The sequence below is a fragment of the Gekko japonicus genome, unplaced genomic scaffold, assembly GCF_001447785.1.
Source record: "Gekko japonicus isolate JY-2015 unplaced genomic scaffold, Gekko_japonicus_V1.1 scaffold142, whole genome shotgun sequence".
NCBI classification, from domain to species: domain Eukaryota; kingdom Metazoa; phylum Chordata; class Lepidosauria; order Squamata; family Gekkonidae; genus Gekko; species Gekko japonicus.
In genome coordinates this window covers 717321-735346 of record NW_015174848.1, presented here as the reverse complement: position 1 = coordinate 735346, position 18026 = coordinate 717321, and the positions used below count along the sequence as shown (strand labels likewise).

Below are 18026 nucleotides of genomic sequence, written 5' to 3'. Positions count from 1 at the left end.
TGCTTGTCAGTTCGGGGAGGGCGGGGTAAAAGGGAAATAAATAAAATAAAAATAAAATAAATCTGCTCACCGGTTTTTCGGCCTACGGCTAAACTGGAGCCTAGCAGGAATCAGAAGGAAAAGTTTTTATTTTTATTTCCCCCCGCTGCCAGGGCTCTTGGTCCTCTAACGACACTGTGGTGGGCAGATGTCCAACCGATAAAGCTTTATCTCTTGGAGCGCATAACCCGCTGAGTTTTGTGCAGTGGTTAAAGGGGGGAGAGGAGGCAGCCAACCACCTGCAATTCCAGAACTGGGTTGTTAAAAGTAAGTGAAACAATTAAGATAAAAGGTAAAGGTTTCCTTTGCTTAAAAGCCAGTCGAATCCGACCCTAGGGATGTGGTGCTCATCTCCATTTCCAAGCCGAAGAGCCAGCGCTGTCCCAAGACGTCTCCATGGCCATGTGGCCAGCATGACTAAACGCCGAGGCGCACGGAACGCTGTTACCTTCCCACCAAAGCGGTACCTATTTACCTACTTGCAATTTCTTGCTTTCGAACTTCTAGGTGGGCAGGAGCTGGGGCCAGAGACAGGAGCTCACTCCGTCATGCGGCACTCGGGTCTCAAACTGCCGAACTACAGACCTTCCGGTCTGCAGCTCAGCGTCTTAACCTCTGAGTCACCACGGCCCCTTGCAAAATGAAACAATTAGAGTCTCCCAAAAGCCTAAAAGTACAGATGGGAGGCTTCCCGCTGTGTCTCTGTGCGATACCGTGCACGCCTCCTTCCAATCCTACTCTGCTGGCAGTCGGTAACTGTCCCAAACCTCTGTCTCTAGACCTACTGTACAGAATGTACCCACCACTCGGAGGAGGCTGCCCGCTGCATCTCTGAATGAGCTGTTTCTACGGCCTCCCGTTCTTCCAGTTGGCCTCTACTGGAGTTGAGTAATATGGCCATGTTTCCTCCCATCGTGCGTAACTGCCAGATCGATTGCTCCTGCCCCAGAGACACAACAGAAGCCTCGAAATGAGGTGGCTTTCCGAGTCTCTTTATGACTCACTGCTTGACGGACAGCCAAAACAGGAACACAAGGGGTGGCCTCTTCCGTGGGAGGGTAAAATTGGGGTGTAAGCAGTGTTCCCTCTAAACTGAGCTGGTGTGAGTTAGCTCACAGTTCTTTAGCCTCCGGCTCACACATTTTTGTGTGGAGGGCTCCGGAGCAAACTAGTGTATGCAGTAGCCAAATCGCTCGCTCACAACTCTAAGGCCATTGGCTCACCAAGTAGAATTATTGCTCGCAGGACTCCACAGCTTAGAGGGAGCATTGGATGTAAGACCAAAGAATTCCCTTTTTTCATTCTCCACCGTCTCGGATGCAGGCCCCAGTCTTATTTCTCTCCTCCTGGGATCCGGGCGATAGATTTCTCTCCTTCCAGGATCCGAGCTCTCTGGCCAGGCAGGATTCCTGCCTGTCGTAAATCCTCCGCCCCAATAGATGTCCCTGTGGAAAGGCGGAGGGAAAATAACAAACCACAGGCTTACGAGAAGTGTTTTTCCTTTCTCCGCCAGCTGGAGAGCCTCTCGTCTGCTCATTTGCTCAGCGAGGAAAAGGAGGAAGGGAAGGGAAGGGAAGGCAGGAAGAAACGAAAGAAGAAAAAACTTGCCAACAACGACTCCAAGGGAGGCTGCGTCGGACGGGGCGAAGACGGCAGGAGAAAGAGGTGCGTGCAGATTCTCTGGTCTGAAGTTGTCGCCCTGCATCGGGCTGGGGGCGTCAGCGGTGGGGCGTTTACACTGGGAGCAGGAGAGGGAGTCAGCCAGGTGCCTCCCCGTACTCCAGCCGGAGCCTCGCTCTTGCTACAAAGCAAAGCTCTCCGTTGCTCTAGAGTTGCCAACTCCAGGGTGAGAAATCCCTGGAGATAACAGGGGTGGAGCCAGGATTTGGAGTCGGGAGCAGCGCTCCCTCTAAGCTGTGGAGTCTCGGGAGCCAAAAATCCTACTTTGTGAGCTGCTGGCCTTAGAGTTGCCAGCGAGCGATTTGGCTACTGCAGAAATTAGTCTGCTCTGGAACTCGCAGTGTTCCCTCTAAGCTGAGTTAGTGCGAGCCAGCTCACAGTTTTTTAGCCTCTGGCTCACACATTTTTTTGTCTTCGCTCAGGAAGGAGGGCTCCAGAGCGAGCTAATTGATGCAGCAGCCCAATCGCTTGCTCACAACTTCAAACTCAAACTCAAATACCTTTTATTGGCATACAATATTAGAAGCATTGCTCACAACTTTCATGCCAGTAGCTCACAGACTTTTTGCTTCCAAGACTCCACAGCTTAGAGGGAGCATTGCTCTGGAGCCACCCCTTCCTGAGCGAAGACAAAAATGCGTGAGCCGGAGGCTAAAAAACTGTGAGCTAGATCACACTGACTCAGCTTAGAGGGAACACTGGTCGGGAGGGACCCCGGCGACGACTAACGACGCCGAGCCCACTCTCCAAAGTTGCTGTTTCCTCCTGGGGGAACTGATCTCAGTAGTCTGGAGACCAGTCGTCATTCCGGAAGCGTTCCAGGCCTCGCCTGGAGGTCGGCAACCCGACTCGACCTTTCCGTTTCCTGTTCTTTTGGCTCCCAAACGCTCACTTTTGTGGTCAGGGACCTCTCTCCTCCTTCGCCTCTGACCAGGTTGCCAAACTCTTTTGGGCGAGTGCCGTTTCACCTCTTGAGTCGCGGCCAAACCACAGGCACGCGTGTCCCTTGCACGGGAAGGGGAACGAAATAAAATGTGTTCCCTTGCAAAACAAGTGTATCCAGACTGGCCTCTTGGGCAAAAGCTATTTAAAAGCTCTTCTGTTGACTCCTCTGGAGAGGAAAGTCCGGATGGGATCACACCCGACTGCCAATTTCCTTCTGTTGCGTGACCCGCATCCGCATTTAAATAAAATCAGAAGGGGGGGTGAGAACACATGTGCAGGTGAACCTCAGATATTAATCTGGGCCTTTGCTTTTTAAGAACTGGAGTCCTGTGTCCAGTTTGGGGCACCACATTTTAGGAAGGATGTTGACAAGCTTGAATGCGTCCAAAGGAGGGCAACCGGGATGGTGAGAGGGTTGGAATTCAAGTCTTATGAGGAAAGGCTGAAAGCGTTGGGTCTGTTTCGCCTGGGAAAGAGAAGGCTTAGAGGGGACAGGATTGCAGTCTTCAAGTATTTGAAGGCCCGTCATGTAGAAGATGGAGCAGATCTGTTCTCTCTTGCTCCGGATTGCAAGACTAGATCGAATGGGTGGAAATCACAAGGGAGTCGATACCGGCTCAATATCAGGAGAAACTTACTAACTGTCAGAGTGGTTGAGCAGTGGAACAGTCTGCCTCGGGAGGTGGTAGATGCTCCTTCGCTGGACGTTTTAAAGCGGAGGCTGGACGACCATCTTTCGGGTATGCTGTAGGTATTTAGGGCTATCTTTTGGCTCTGCTCCTGCAGAGTGCAGGGGGTTGGACTAGATGACCTGCAAGGTCCCTTCCAACTCTAACATTCTATGATTCTATGAAGATTAGACCCATTCGTGAAGGAGCACGAGTTTGTTCTCTACAGGGCTAAGAATAGCCAGGAATTAGAGTGTCGGCGCTGGGAAACATCATGCTGGAAGAGACCCCAGAGAGTCATCTAGTCCAACCCGCTGCACAGACTACAGCAAAAAAAAAATGCCTCTCCCAAGTACTCGAACGCGAGGGCGTCCAGTGAAGCGGATGGGCAGTAGGTTCGGGAGGGACAACAGGAAACACCACTTTACACCGAGAGGGATTCAAATGTGGGATTCGCTGCCAGAGGATGGGGGTGAAGGCCACAGGAATGAACAGCTTGAAGAGGGGATTTGACAGATTCATGGAGCATAAGTCTGTCAGTGGCTACTAGCCATGGTGGCTGGGGGGAACCTCCACATCCAGAGGCAGTCAACCTCTGAATCACAGAACCAGGAGGCAACATCAGGGAAAGGCCTTGGCCTCTCTGCCCCAGCAGGGCTCTTCTGATGTTCTCCTCAGGGGAAGGCCTCGGCCTCTCTGCCCTGTTGTTGGCCCTCCAGAGGACCTAGTTGGCCACTGTGTGAGGCAGGAGGCTGGACTAGATGGACCCTCACTGGTCTGACCCAGCAGGGCTCTCCTGAGGTTCTCATCAGGGGAAGGCCTCGGCCTCTCTGCCCTGTTGTTGGCCCTCCAGAGGAACTGGTTGGCCACTGTGTGAGACAGGAGGCTGGACTAGATGGACCCTCCCTGGTCTGACCCAGCAGGGCTCTTCTGATGTTCCTATCAGGGAAGGCCTCGACCTCTCTGCCCTGTTGTTGGCCCTGCAGAGGAACTGGTTGGCCACGGTGTGAGGCAGGAGGCTGGACTAGATGGACCCTCACTGGTCTGACCCAGCAGGGCTCTTCTGGTATTCTTCTCAGGGGAAGGCCTCGGCTTCTCTGCCCTGTTCTTGGCCCTCCAGAGGAAGTGGTTGGCCACTGGGTGACACAGGAGGCTGGACTAGACAGACCACTGAAACGGGGACTCGGTTGAACAGGGAGACTGGGGACCTGGAGGAGAGGTGTTCCCAATCTCCAGGTGGGGCCTGGAGATCTCCGGAATCACAACTGACCCCCAGACTACAGGGATCGGTTCCCCTGGAGATAGTGGCTGCTTTGGAGGATGGACGCTATGGCGTTATACCCCACCGAAGACCCTGACCTACCACGCTCCACCCCCACATCTCCAGGAATTTCCTAACCTGGTGTTGGCAGACCTATAGGAGCCTATAAGAGCCAGTTTAGTGTCGCGGTTAGGAGCACGGACTCTAATCTGGGAGAACTGGGTTTGATTCCGCCAGGGGTTATTTCCTGCAGGAGCGCACAGGAGCGGAGCTCCGGCAGTAAAGAGCCCAGAGGGCGGGCACATGCAGCAAGCCCCGCCCCCTGCTCCCAGCAGCCCTCAGTCAGAGCAAGAAGCAGCCAGGTAAGTTGCAGAGCCCCCCCCCCAGCCCCAAACAATCCAGTGGCACCTTTAAGACCAAGTTTTATTCAGGTACAAGCTCTCCCTCCTCTGAGAGTGCAGATCTGCACATTCCCCTGCCCCCAACAGCTAGCAATCCAAAACAGTCCAGTGGAGCCTGAGGGGTGGGTATTGCCTTCTGACACACTTCCGGTGATGTCAGGGTGTGTGTGGCATATGCAAATAAGTTATGCTAATGAGTTACGCTAATGAGCTCCTGCACCTCTTTTTCTACGAAATGACCCCTGGATTCCGCACTCCTCCACATGCAGCTGCCGGTGTGACCTTGGGTCAGTCACAAGTTCTCTCAGAGCTGTTCTGTCACGAGCAGTCCTCGAAAGAGCTCTCTCAGCCCCGCCTCCCTCACAGGAAAACGTCAGGTCCTACAGTGTCAAGGCCACGGCCAGACAGCCCGGGAAATCTACAACAAGTAACAAATAAATAATACATTAATTAACAGGCATCTCCCATTCCAGCCCGATTTGCCCCCAAATACAGATTCCAGCCACTGCTTCAGGTTGGGACAAACACTGGAGCGCAGGTCTTACTCAAAGGACTTACTGGGCAGCTTTGGGCGGGGCCGTGGCTCAGCGGCTAGAGCATCTGCTTGGCATGCAGACAGTCCCGGGTTCAAATCCTGGCATCTCCGGATGAGGCCGTACGTGGTGTGAAAGTTGAGACCCCGGAGAGCCGCTGCCGGTCTGAATAGACAACCGTGACCAAGGGTCCGATTCAGTAGAAGGCAGCTTGCTGTGTTCGTATCCGGGGCAGTGAGCCCTTTTTAACAGGATTTGGAATTGCACAGCGGTCGTTTCAGCACAGAGCGCGTGATGCTACAGCACACCTTTGCATTTTCCTTGAGTGCGCCCGCATACGCTTTGTTGCTTAGAGCTGCAGAACGCTGCCAGCACTGGCCATTTGTCAGCTTTCGTGCCTGCAGTTTTTTAAAGTGCACAGAAGTTCTTTCAGGACAGCGCATTTGCCCTTGGAACGCCCACATTTTGTATCTGGCTGCATATTTAAAAGAGAGAAGACGAGATTGGATTTATACCCCGTCCTTCACCAGTGCTCCCTCTAAGCGGTGGAGTCTTGTGAGCAAAAATTCTACTTTGTGAGCTACCGGCATTAAAGTTGTGAGCGAGCGATTTGGCTGCTGCATCAATTAGTTTGCTCTGGAGCCATCCCTTCCTGAGCTAAGACAAAAATGTGTGAGCCAGGGGGCTAAAAAATTGTGAGCTGGCTAGCTCACACTAACTCAGCTTAGAGGGAACACTGCCCTTCACTACCCGAAGGCATCTCAGAGCGGCTTACAAACTCCTTTCCCTTCCTCTCCTCACAACAGACACCCGGCATGAGGTAGGTGGGGCTGAGAGAGCTCTCTCTCGAGGACTGCTCTTTCCAGAACAGCTCTGAGAAAACTTGTGACTGACCCAAGGTCACCCAGCAGCTGCATGCGGAAGAATGGGGAATCAAACCCGGTTCTCCCAGTTTAGAGTCCGGGCTCTTAACCACTACACCAAACTGGCATGTTTTTAAAAATATTTTAAAATGCAATGCAGCAGAGAAGTTTTTTTCTAAAAAAACCCAACACCATGGACTGAAGTGGAAGGAGGTCAGTATGGCATCCCAGCCAATCAGAAAGCTGGGCTGGCAAAGTTAGTTAAGTTTTGGAAAACCATAAAGCAACTAATTGCGGAAATAGTGGGAATAGATCTGGCGTTAGACCCAGAAATATTTTTGTTAAATATGTTACCAGAAGGGATAAAGTATAACGATACATGTTTGATTCTATATATCCTTACTATGTCCAGAATACTTATAGCTAAATGTTGGAAATCAGATATAATTCCAAGAAGAGAAGAATTATAAAGATTATGGAAATAAAAGAAATGTATAAAGTAAATACGATTTTGTCGGGAAAGGATGAAAATGTGTTTTAAAAAAGATGGCAGATAGTAGACAGTTGGTTTGGAAAAAATATGTAAAGGAAACTCCAAATTATGGTGTATATGAGTATACTTTTATGTGATTTTTGTTATGGAAAATAGTTAAATAAACTATGGGGGAAAAAAGAAAGCTGGGCTGGCGTGAGCCAGTCAGGGCCGGGGATGCCCAAGGTGGGTGGAGTTAACCTTTGGCTTGGCTTTTAAGCCTCTCGGCCTCAGGAACCACGCTGGATACTAGGGAATGAAACCTTGCCCCACAAGATAGCATGAGATAAATCAGTAGGGTTGCCAATCCCCTGGTTTGGAGTCCCTCCCCCGCTTCAGGGCTGTCAGAAAGTGGGGGGTGGCCACTGGGCAAGGGTGTAGACTTTCCAATTTCCCGGGGGGGGCTGGGGCTGGGCCAGAGGCATTGCTTTGCTAGGAGCAAGGGTGGCTCCCGGGGGAGGCTGAGCAGCTTCCTGAAAATTTCGGCGGGGGCTGAAGCCCCGCCGCCCCCACGAAGATTACGCCTATGCCACTGGGCACTCCATTATACCCTATGGAGACTGGTCCCCATAGGATATAATGGAGAACCAGTCCATGGGTATCTGGGGCTCGGGGGGGGCTGTTTTTTTAGGTAGAGGCACCAAATCTTCAGCATAGCTGATGGTGCCTCTCCTGAAAAGAAACCCCAAGTTTCAAAAAGAGTGGACCAAGGTGTCCAATTCCATGAGCCCCAAAAGAAGGTGCCCCCATTCTCCATTATCTCCAATGGAGGGAAAGCTTTTTGAAGGAATGCTTTTGAAGGGAAGGCTTCAATGGGATGGCCAAATCTCCCTTCTGGCTTGTGGGCCTCACCTGGCAACCCTAGTGACGTCACAAAACTGATGCCACAGCCTTGCTCCTGGCTCCACCCCCAAAGTCTCCTGGCTCCACCCCCAAAGTCCCCAGGTGATTTCCTGGGTCAGACCAGGCAACCCTAATCATGACACAAAATGGCTACTGCAAAATGGCCACCACAGGAAGAGGAGCCAGCCAGAAAATGGCTGCCGCAAGTTTTCAGTCACAAAGCGAAGACCGTTGTGCTGTGGTGGCAGCTGCTGCCAAAGCAGTGTTTTTTAAAAAAATCTGCACAGCCAATCAAATCTACAGTGGCCAATCAGAAGGCTTGCTGGGCAAAAGTTCTACCTGGCTCCACCCACTTCGTAAAAACACTTGGCGGGCACCGTGGTGCCCACGGGCACAGTGTTGGAGACCCCTGCTTCCTCCCTTCCTCCCTTCCTCCCTTCCTCCCTTCCTCCCTTCCTTTCTTTCTCACATTTATACCCCACCCTCCCCAATGGACTCAGGGTGGCTAACAAGGGCAAGGTAAACCATGCCATAATTAAAACATAATATACATAGGAACTTAAAACATATAATCCATTAAAACATCCAATACTTAAAAACAGCGGTGCTCAAACTTCTGATATCATAGGTCCAAAGATGTCATCGATACATTTCCAGGGGGTACTTCCAATGCTGTTTGCGCCCACAGGAGAATGGCTTAGATCTTCTTTGCCATATCCAGGTGCTTCCTCAGGGCCTCGTCAACCATGACGGTGATGGTATAGTAGGGGCAGCGGCTCCTACTCAAAGGCCTGGCGGAAGAGCTCCGTCTTGCAGGCCTTGCGGAACTGCATAAGGTCCCACAGGGCCCGGCTCTCCCCCGGGAGCTCATTCCACCAGGTAGGAGCCTCCACCGAAAAAGCCCTGGCCCTGGTCGCAGCTAGTTTGGTGTCCTTGGGGCCCGGGATGACCAACAAATTTTGGGCCCCCGACCGTAGCGCTCTTGGGGAAATGTATGGGGAAAGGTGGTCCCTCAGGTAGGCTTTAGTGAGTCCCTGGGAAATATTGATAGTATTTTGCCTGCTGAAGATGAGTCAGGCGTGTCAGCAGGGCAGGTGGGAGAATACAAGTTGGTCTCGTTGTGATTTTGCCTCTCTTGTCTTTTGCCAGGTTCCGTCCTCCGTTGGGTTTAAAGCCCCAACTGGACCAGCACTTAGCAAGTGGTCTCCGTCCTGCCAGAACTCAGTTCTGAGTGCGAAAGCCGGGACTCTGGAATGCACCGTAAAGGGTGAAAAAAAACCCAAATCAGACAAAAACGAGGTAGGAGTGGGTTCTGTGCTGTCTGCATGACCCTCAAGTACAAGAAGAATCAGGTGGACGGTCGACTGGGCAGATTCAAACCAACGGATTGGAACAGATTTACTCCGAACAACCTTTGCCGTTTTTCTTTATTTTGCTCCGAGCTTTCTTTTTTTTTAAACAACCTCTGCACGGCAAATTCTTTGCGTTTTTAATCTTTTTAAATCATTTTATGAAAATAATCTTTTGTCCCCTTTTATTTCAAATGTAGGGGTTGTTTTTTTTAAAAAAAAATCTTTTCTATTACTTTTTCTACAAAAAGGAAACATTTCTTTTTTGCGTTTGAGAAAATAAGAGGTGATCTTGAGCTATAATTATCCAACACATACACACACACAAGGAGACAAGAAGAGATTGTATTTCCTGGTTGTTAAATAATTGAATTTGAAGTAAAAAAAGAAGAGGAGACAGCAGAATTGATTGGTACGTGAGACGCACGAGAGCCGGCGAGTGGAAAGAAAGGGACATTTTACAATAATAAACTTTTTAAACGTAATAACGTCAGCAGTGCCTAACCAAAAAAACAACAACACACACATGCAACAACCACAACCAGTGAACCGAGTTTTAATAAAGTCTCATATTATGTACTTATTATAAGTATTAAGATAGGAAGAGGACATCCGGAAAACTGCAGCTAAATTAATAGGAATCTAATTTGGTTTAATACATTCTGTAGAACAATCATTGTTTATAACCTAAGTGACTGGAGGCCTTTGTTTGCAGCCGACGTTGTCCTTTATCGACCCCGGGGACGGTTGTTTGTTGGACAGGAACGCCGGAGTCCATTTTCCTCCAAGTGGCAGAATCGGAAGCGAGATCGAAATTCCAGCTACAGTAACAACAACTACCACCACCCTTAAAAAAGCATAAGGTTTTTGCCGGTTCTTCTTGCCAGTTAAGAGAGTCGGCCCCAGAGAATCTCGTGGTGAATGACTGGGGGACTGTAAAGGACACTGTAGAACGGGGAGTCCCAAATGGAACCCGTAAAGTCAGCAGAGGCCAAAGGGGAAGGAGAGAATGAAAGCACCGCACCTGAAACCAAGGCCCCCCAAGTGCAAGAAAAAGAGGACACTGGTTTCGGGCAAGAGGAGGAGGTGACCGTGAGAGAGGTCCCTGCATTGAACGGGCAGGAGCAAGAGGCAGACGTAGGCCTGACCTGTGCGGTGCCCCCCACTCCCGATGTCAAAGAGGGGGCAGATGAGGGCGAGGCCCCGCACCCAGTGTCCACAAAGCTGGAGGAGGCAAGCCCCCCCAAAGAAGAAGTGGCAAACCCCCCAAGTGAGGAAGAGATACTGAGAGAGGATATCCCGTCAGAGAGTGTTACCACTCTGCCGGGAACCGCCGTTCCCAGCCCAGAGGTCGCCGGCCCTAGCTGCAGCACTGCCACCCCCGAGCCGGCCACGGAGGCCCCCAGATCACGGCCTTCCCCGAGCAATCAACCCGAGCCCCCCGACTTCTACTGCGTGAAGTGGATCAACTGGAAAGGGGAGCGGACGCCCATCATCACCCAGAGCGAGAACGGGCCGTGCCCACTCCTGGCGATCATGAATATCCTTTTTTTGCAGTGGAAGGTAAGGGGGGGGAGGCATAATGGAACTTCTGTAGGGGGGGGGGGCTGGAAGATAGGCTCCGGCTGCCTGTAGCCGTCGTGGGAACCGGCAGCGACTATTTTATTTATTTATTTATCGTATTTGTATCCCGCCCATCCTGCTAGCGGGCTCAGGGCGGGTCACATCGTCTCAAATAATACAGTAAGGTTTAAAACACAATAAAACATTACATTACAAACATTCAGGGCTCTTTTTGTAGAAAAAGCCCAGCAGGAACTCATTAGCACAATAGGCCACACCCAACAGCAGAAACTCATTAGCATATTAGGCCACACCCCTGATAGCACAGCTCATTGGCATATTAGGCCACACACACCCATGTTACCAGAAGTGTGCTCATCCAGCCACACCCACCTTTTGCTTCTTATTCTGTTTACCTTGTTGTCAAAACCCAGAGGGGTTTTTTTGTAGCAGGAACTCCTTTGCCTGTTAGGCCACACCCCCCCTAATGTAGCCAATCCTAATGAGTTCCTGCTGTTGGGTGTGGCCTGTTATGCTAATGAGTTCCTGCTGGGCGTGGCCAACTCGGGAGCCAGCCGGAACTCCGTTCCTGTGCGTTCCTGCCCCAAAATAGCCCTGCAAACATTTAAAATCATTAGTTATAGCTGCTGGTGAGAATTCCGACCCATTCGTACTGATGGGCATGGCCAGTTGCTGGCAGATCGGTGGCCCGTAGGTAGGAGACCGCAACCTCAGGGGGGGGGGAGGGGAGGCCATCTGTGGACGCCCGCTGCCTCAGCCAAAAGCCTTAGAAGCCAAAAAGGAGAGATCACGGGAGGAAGTGGAATTCCAAAAACAACATCCGTGACAAAAATAACGAGGAGTCAATAAAGGTAAGTTGCAAAAATGTTTACTGTGGTCGTTTCTGTAGAACATTTTCTGCTCACATAGCGCTAACGAATACGGCGCCATGAACAATTCGCAGAACCTTGGGTTCTGTTATCAGAGAGTCAACATGGAATGTTTCCTTCAGGAGCGGATAAGTGGTGATTGATAAAAATTGGGATTGCTCAGATAAAGAAGAAGAAGAAGAGATTGAATTTATACCCCACCCTTCACTACCCAAAGGTGTCTCAGAGTGGCTTACAAACTCCTTTCCCTTCCCCTCCCCACAACAGACGCCCTGTGAGGTAGGTGAGGCTAAGAAGGAGAAGAAGAAGGAGGAGAAGACAAGAAGAAGAAGAAGAAGAAGAAAAGATTGGATTTATACCCCGCCCTTCACTACCCAAAGGTGTCTCAGAGCGGCTTACAAACTCTTTTCCCTTCCCCTCCCCACAACAGACGCCCTGTGAGGTAGGTGGGGCGGAGAGAGCTCTTGACAGAAACGGCTCTTTTTCAAGAACAGCTCTGACAGAACTTGTGACTGACCCAAGGTCACACCAGCAGCTGCATGTGGAGGCGTGGGGAATCCAACCCGGTTCTCCCAGATTAGAGTCCCCGCACTTAACCACTACGCCAAACTGGCTAAAGAACATAAGAACATAAGAACATAAGAGACGCCAATGTTGGATCAGGCCAAAGGCCCATCCAGTCCAACACTCTGTGTCACACAGGGGCCAGAAATACCAGTGCCATCAGGAGGTCCAGCAGTGGGGCCAGGACATTAGAAGCCCTCCCACTGTTGACCCCCCCCCAAGCACCAAGAAGACAGAGCATCACTTGCCCCAGAGCCCCTAGCTATACCTTGTGGCTAATAGCCACTGATGGACCTCTGCTCCATATGCTTATCTAATTCCCTTTTGAAGCCGTCCATGCTTGTAGCACCCACCACTTCCTGTGGCAGTGAATTCCATGTGTTAATCACTCTTTGGGTGAAGAAGTACTTCCTTTTATCCGTTCTAACCCGACCGCTCTGCAGTTTCATGGAGTGCCCACGAGTTCTTGTATTGTGAGAAAGGGAGAAAAGTACCTCTTTCTTTACCTGCTCTTTCCCATGCATAATCTTATAAACCTCGATCATGTCACCCCTCAGTCGTCTTTTCTCCAAGCTAAAGAGCCCTAAGCGCTTTAACCTTTCCTCATAGGGAAAGTGTTCCAACCCTTTTATCATTCGAGTTGCCCTTTTCTGCACTTTTTCCAAAGCTATAATATCCTTTTTAAGGTGTGGTGCCCAGAACTGCACACAGTATTCCAAATGAGGTCTCACCATTGATTTATATAGGGGCATTATTATATTGGCTGATCTGTTTTCAATACCCTTCCTAATAATCCCCAGCATAGCATTGGCCTTCTTTATTGCAGTCACACACTGTCTCGACATTTTCAGTGAGTTATCCACTACAACTCCAAGATCTCTCTCTTGCTCAGTCTCTGCCAGTTCAGACCCCATCAATGTGTATTTATATTTAGGATTTTTGGCTCCAATGTGCATCACCTTGCACTTGGCCACATTGAACCCCATTTGCCATGTTGACGCCCACTCGCCCATCCTTGACAGATCCCCTTGGAGTGCCTCACAATCCTCACTGGTTTTCACCACCCTGAACAACTTTGTATCATCCGCAAATTTAGCCACTTCACTGCTTACTCCCATCTCCAAATCATTAATGAACAAGTTAAAAAGCAGTGGACCAAGTACTGATCCCTGCGGTACCCCACTGCTTACCACCCTCCACTGAGAAAATTGCCCACCTACACTCACTCTCTGTTTTCTATGAACTAGCCAGTTTTTGATCCATAAAAGGACTTGTCCTTCTATCCCATGATTTTTGAGCTTACTTAGGAGCCTTTGATGAGGAACTTTATCAAAAGCTTTCTGGAAGTCAAGGTAAATAATATCTATTGGATCCCCCTTGTCCACATGTTTGTTCACCCCCTCAAAGAACACTAACAGGTTAGTGAGACAAGATCTTCCCTTACAGAAACCGTGCTGAGTCTGCCTCAATAGGTTTTGTTCATCTATGTGCCTACTAATTCTTTCCTTAATAATGGTTTCCACCAATTTACCCGGTATCGACGTCAGACTGACTGGCCTGTAATTTCCCGGATCTCCTCTGGAACCCTTTTTAAAGATGGGAGTGACATTAGCTACCTTCCAATCCTCAGGAATGGAGGCAGATTTTAAGGAAAGATTACATATCTTTGTCAGGAGATCTACAAGTTCACATTTGAGTTCTTTCAGAACTCTCGGATGTATGCCATCTGGGCCTGGTGATTTTTCAGTTTTTAAGTTGTCTATCAGTTTTAGGACCTCCTCTCTCGTCACCTCAATCTGACTCAGGTCTTTCAACACCCCTCCTGAAATCAGTGGTTCTGGAGTGGGCAAGCACTTCTCATCTTCCACAGTGAAGACGGAGGCAAAAAATGCATTTAGCTTCTCAGCCATTTCCCTATCATCCTTCAATACTCCTTTTACCCCTTGGTCGTCCAAGGGCCCCACTGCCTCCCTGGCTGGTTTCCTGTTTCTAATGTATTTGAAGAAAGTTTTATTGTTGGTTTTTACGTTTTTTGCTATATGCTCCTCATATTCCCTTTTTGCCTGCCTGACCTCAGACTTGCATTTTATTTGCCATAGCCTGTGTTCCGTTTTATCAGCCTCACTGTGACTAGCTTTCCACTGCTTAAAGGAATTCTTTTTACTTTTTACAGCCTCCATTACTCTGTTTGTTAACCATGCAGGCTTTTTCCTATACCTGTTTGTGCCTTTCCTAACCTGCGGAATATATATTTTTTGAGCTTCTAGGATCGTAGTTTTAAATAGATCCCAAGCTTCCCCAATTGTTTTGACCCTTTCTACTTTTCCTTTCAGTTTCCTCCCCACGTGTCCCCTCATATCAGAGAAATTACCCCTTTTAAAGTTAAAAATGGTTGTGTGAGTCTTTTTGGCCAATTCTCTATTTGTACAAATGATGAACTCAACAACATTATGATCACTGTTTCCAAGCGGTGCAATCACTTTTACATCTCTCACCAGGTCTTGAGTGTTACTTAGGACCAAATCAAGGATCGCCTCTCCCCTGGTAGGTTCCGTGACCATCTGCTCCATAGCACAGTCATTTAGAGTGTCTAGAAACTCAATCTCTTTTTCCCGGCTAGAACACATATTGACCCAATCAATGTGTGGGTAGTTAAAATCACCTATTATTACACAGTGTTTTTGTCTAGTTGCTATCTTTAAGGCATTCATCATTTTATAATCCTCCTCTATCTTTTGATCTGGTGGGCGATAACAAACTCCCAGTGTTAAGTTTCCTTTTGGCCCCCCTATTTCAACCCATAGAACTTCCAGAAGCGAATCCAATTCACTTAGCCTCTCAATCTTTCTAGACTTTATACCCTCTCTGACATACAGAGCTACCCCACCTCCAACCCTTCCCCCCCTATCCTTCCGATATAATATATAACCGGGAATCACTGTGTCCCACTGATTTTCCTCATCCCACCAAGTTTCAGAAATACCCACAATGTCTATTTTTCCCTCCGACACCAAGCACTCCAACTCCCCGATATTGTGAAACGAATTGTTCATTGCGCAGTATCCGTTTGCGTGTGAGCAGAACATTTTCTACCGAAATTGCTACAGTAAACATTTTTGCAACTTATCTTTATTGACTCCTTGTTATTTTGTCACGGATGTTGTTTTTTGGAATCCCCCAACCAAAAGCCTGGCGGAAGAGCTCCGTATTGCAGGCCCTGCGGAACTGAGTAAGATCCCGCAGGGCCCCGATCTTGATGGGGAGCGTGTGCCCCCAGGTAGGAGCAAGGGGCAGAGAAGGCCCCGGCCCTGGTTGAGGCTCGACGGTCGTCTTTTGGGCCAGGGGCCACCAAGAGATGCTGATTCCTAGAGTGTAAAGCACTTCGAGGTGTATACGGGAAGAGGCGGTCCCTTAGATATGTTGATCCCAGGCCGTATAAGGCTTTGAAGGTTATTACCAACACCTTGAAGCGGACCCGGTACTCAACTGGTAACCGGTGCAGCTGGCAGAGCACATGCCGAACTACAGTCACTGAGGGGCTCCTTCCTGCGCGATGCCTTGCTACAAGAGGGGGGAAAGGGGTGTGTGTGTGAATCTGGTCTTTGGAGAAGGCGACGGTGCGGTTTTACACACCCACCTCTCTGGGGTCCTAGACGTTTTCCGGCCTCTACACCGTTATACCCAGGGGTCATTTCCTGCGGGAGCACACAGGAGCGGAGCTCCGGCAGTAAGGAGCCCAGGGGGCAGGCACATGCAACAAGCCCTGCCCCCTGCTCCCAGCAGCCCTCAATCGGGCCACGAGGAGCAAGAAGCAGCCAGGTAAGTTGCAGAGCCCCACCCCCTGGTCCGCCTTCAGGTACCAGCTCTCCCTCCTCTAATCTGACCCCCCCCCCCCCCCATAGCTAGCAATCCAAAACAGTCCAGTGGAGCCTGAGCGGTGCCTTCTGACACACTTCCGGTGATGGCAGAGGGCGTGGCATATGCAAATAAGTTATGCTAATACGTTATGCTAATGAACTCCGGCACCTCTTTTTCTATGAAATGACCCCTGGTTATACCTTATTCTGGTTTGCGTCTGCCGTTAAGGGCTGCTGCCGTAAGCTGTCCCGTTAAGTTCCGCAAGAGCTGAGGTTGCTGTTATAGCGCGGCCTCCCCCTGAATTAAGGCGGAGTCTGAGCGGCGGGATCCGAGAGTAGAGTTCCTGGCAAAGCCTCGCCTCCCGGGCCGGGCCCGTCTTGCAAGAAGGGAGGCTCCGGAGACCATTTTGACAGGCCAGAATGTGCAAGCAAAGCGTATCGACCCAATGTACTTTGTCATCATTTTCGGCGCAGAGCTTGCTGCTCGGCGAATGCTGGAAAATGTGTTTTTTTGTGCTCCTGAGTCATTGTTTGCAATCCTCGTCCATTGAGGCTCTGCTATCCAAACTGGGTGGGATTTGGGGGTGTTCCTTTATTTGGGTCGCCAGGCTCCTGGCGGGTCAAACAACAAATATATACACTGCAAAAACCTTATAAGTTAAAGTGTTCTATATGTTCCATCTTATAAAGTGCATTGTGTATGATTTATAATATTCTAAAACAGGTATATATATCTATTACACATGCAATATCAACAATAATAATCAGTTTGTACAATCTAATGTACAATGTAATGTAATGTGGCTGCAAAAAAAGCAAATGCAATCTTAGGATGCATTAACAGAAGCCTTGTGTCCAGATCACGGGAGGTGGTCGTTCCGCTCTATCCTGCAATGGTCAGGCCTCGCCTGGAGTCCTGTGTCCAGTTTTGGGCACCACATTTGAGGAAGGATGTTGACAAGCTCGAGCGTGTCCAGAAGAGGGCAACCAGGATGGCGAGAGGGTTGGAATCCAAGTCTTACAAGGAAAGGCTGAAAGAGTCAGGTCTGTTTAGCCTGGGAAAGAGAAGGCTTAGAGGGGACGTGATTGCAGTCTTCAAGTATTTGAAGGGCTGTCACGTGGAAGATGGAGCGGATCTATTCTCTTGCTCCGGATTGCAAGACTAGATCGAATGGGTGGAAATTACAAGGGAGTCGTTAACGGCTAAATATCAGGAGAAACTTCCTAACTGTAAGAGTGGTTGAGCAGTGGAACAGTCTGCCTCGGGAGGTGGTGGAGGCTCCTTCGCTGGACGTTTTCAAGTGGAGGCTGGACGACCGTCTTTCGGGTATATCATAGGGCTGTCTTTCGGCTGTGCTGCAGAGGTCCCTTCCAACCCTTAACATTCTATGATTAATTGCTACCAGTCAATTTACATCCTTTTTACACAACCATTCCCAACGGGAGTTTCTAGAATTGTACAGACACTTCTCCTTGCATGAAAGTCTTCTAAAGGGGGAAGTTTCCTTTTGTGGTTACATTGAAGTTTAAATTCCCCCTTTAGAAGACTTTCAAGCAAGTAGAAGCGGGTGTACAATTCTAGAAACCCCCGTTGGGGTTGATTGTGTAAAAAGGATGTAAATTGACTAGTAGCTATTAGATTGTACAAACTGATTATTATTGTTGATATTGCATGTGTAATGAATATATACACGTATTAGAATATTATGAATAATACACAGTGCACTTTATAAGATGGAACATATAGAACACTTTAACTTATAAATAAGGTTTTTGCAGTGTATATATTTGCTGTTTGACTCTTCTAACACTGCAGCTTGAGTTTCCACAGGCTCCTAACGGAGCCGGGAGATCTCCCGGGATTGCACCTGATCTCCAAACAACAGAGATGAGCTCTCCTGAAGAAAATGGATAAAGAAACAAAAACGCACGGGTAGACAGAGGTCATTTCGGGGGAATCGCAGGGGATCGCAGTTCCCCCGGGTGAGGTACGGGGGGGGCACATGACGAAACCCCGCCCCCTGCTTCCGGCCGCCCT

The 18026-nt window shown here is 49.5% G+C and overlaps 1 protein-coding gene across 2 annotated transcripts in view; it reads left to right on the top strand.

Moving 5' to 3' along the window:
• Nucleotides 1–1593: 1593 nt before the first annotated feature.
• Nucleotides 1594–18026, top strand: part of FAM63A (family with sequence similarity 63 member A) — a 40481-nt gene continuing 24048 nt past the window's right edge. The window contains exons 1-3 of one of the 2 annotated variants that reach the window (XM_015424523.1): nucleotides 1594–1704; nucleotides 8915–9064; nucleotides 9830–10677. In XM_015424523.1, the coding sequence (XP_015280009.1) occupies nucleotides 10081–10677 (597 nt within the window). In that variant the 5' untranslated portion in view covers nucleotides 1594–1704; nucleotides 8915–9064; nucleotides 9830–10080. Of the gene's footprint in view, nucleotides 1705–8914; nucleotides 10678–18026 lie in introns of both variants that reach the window. The other variant, XM_015424522.1, reaches the window with a different exon arrangement.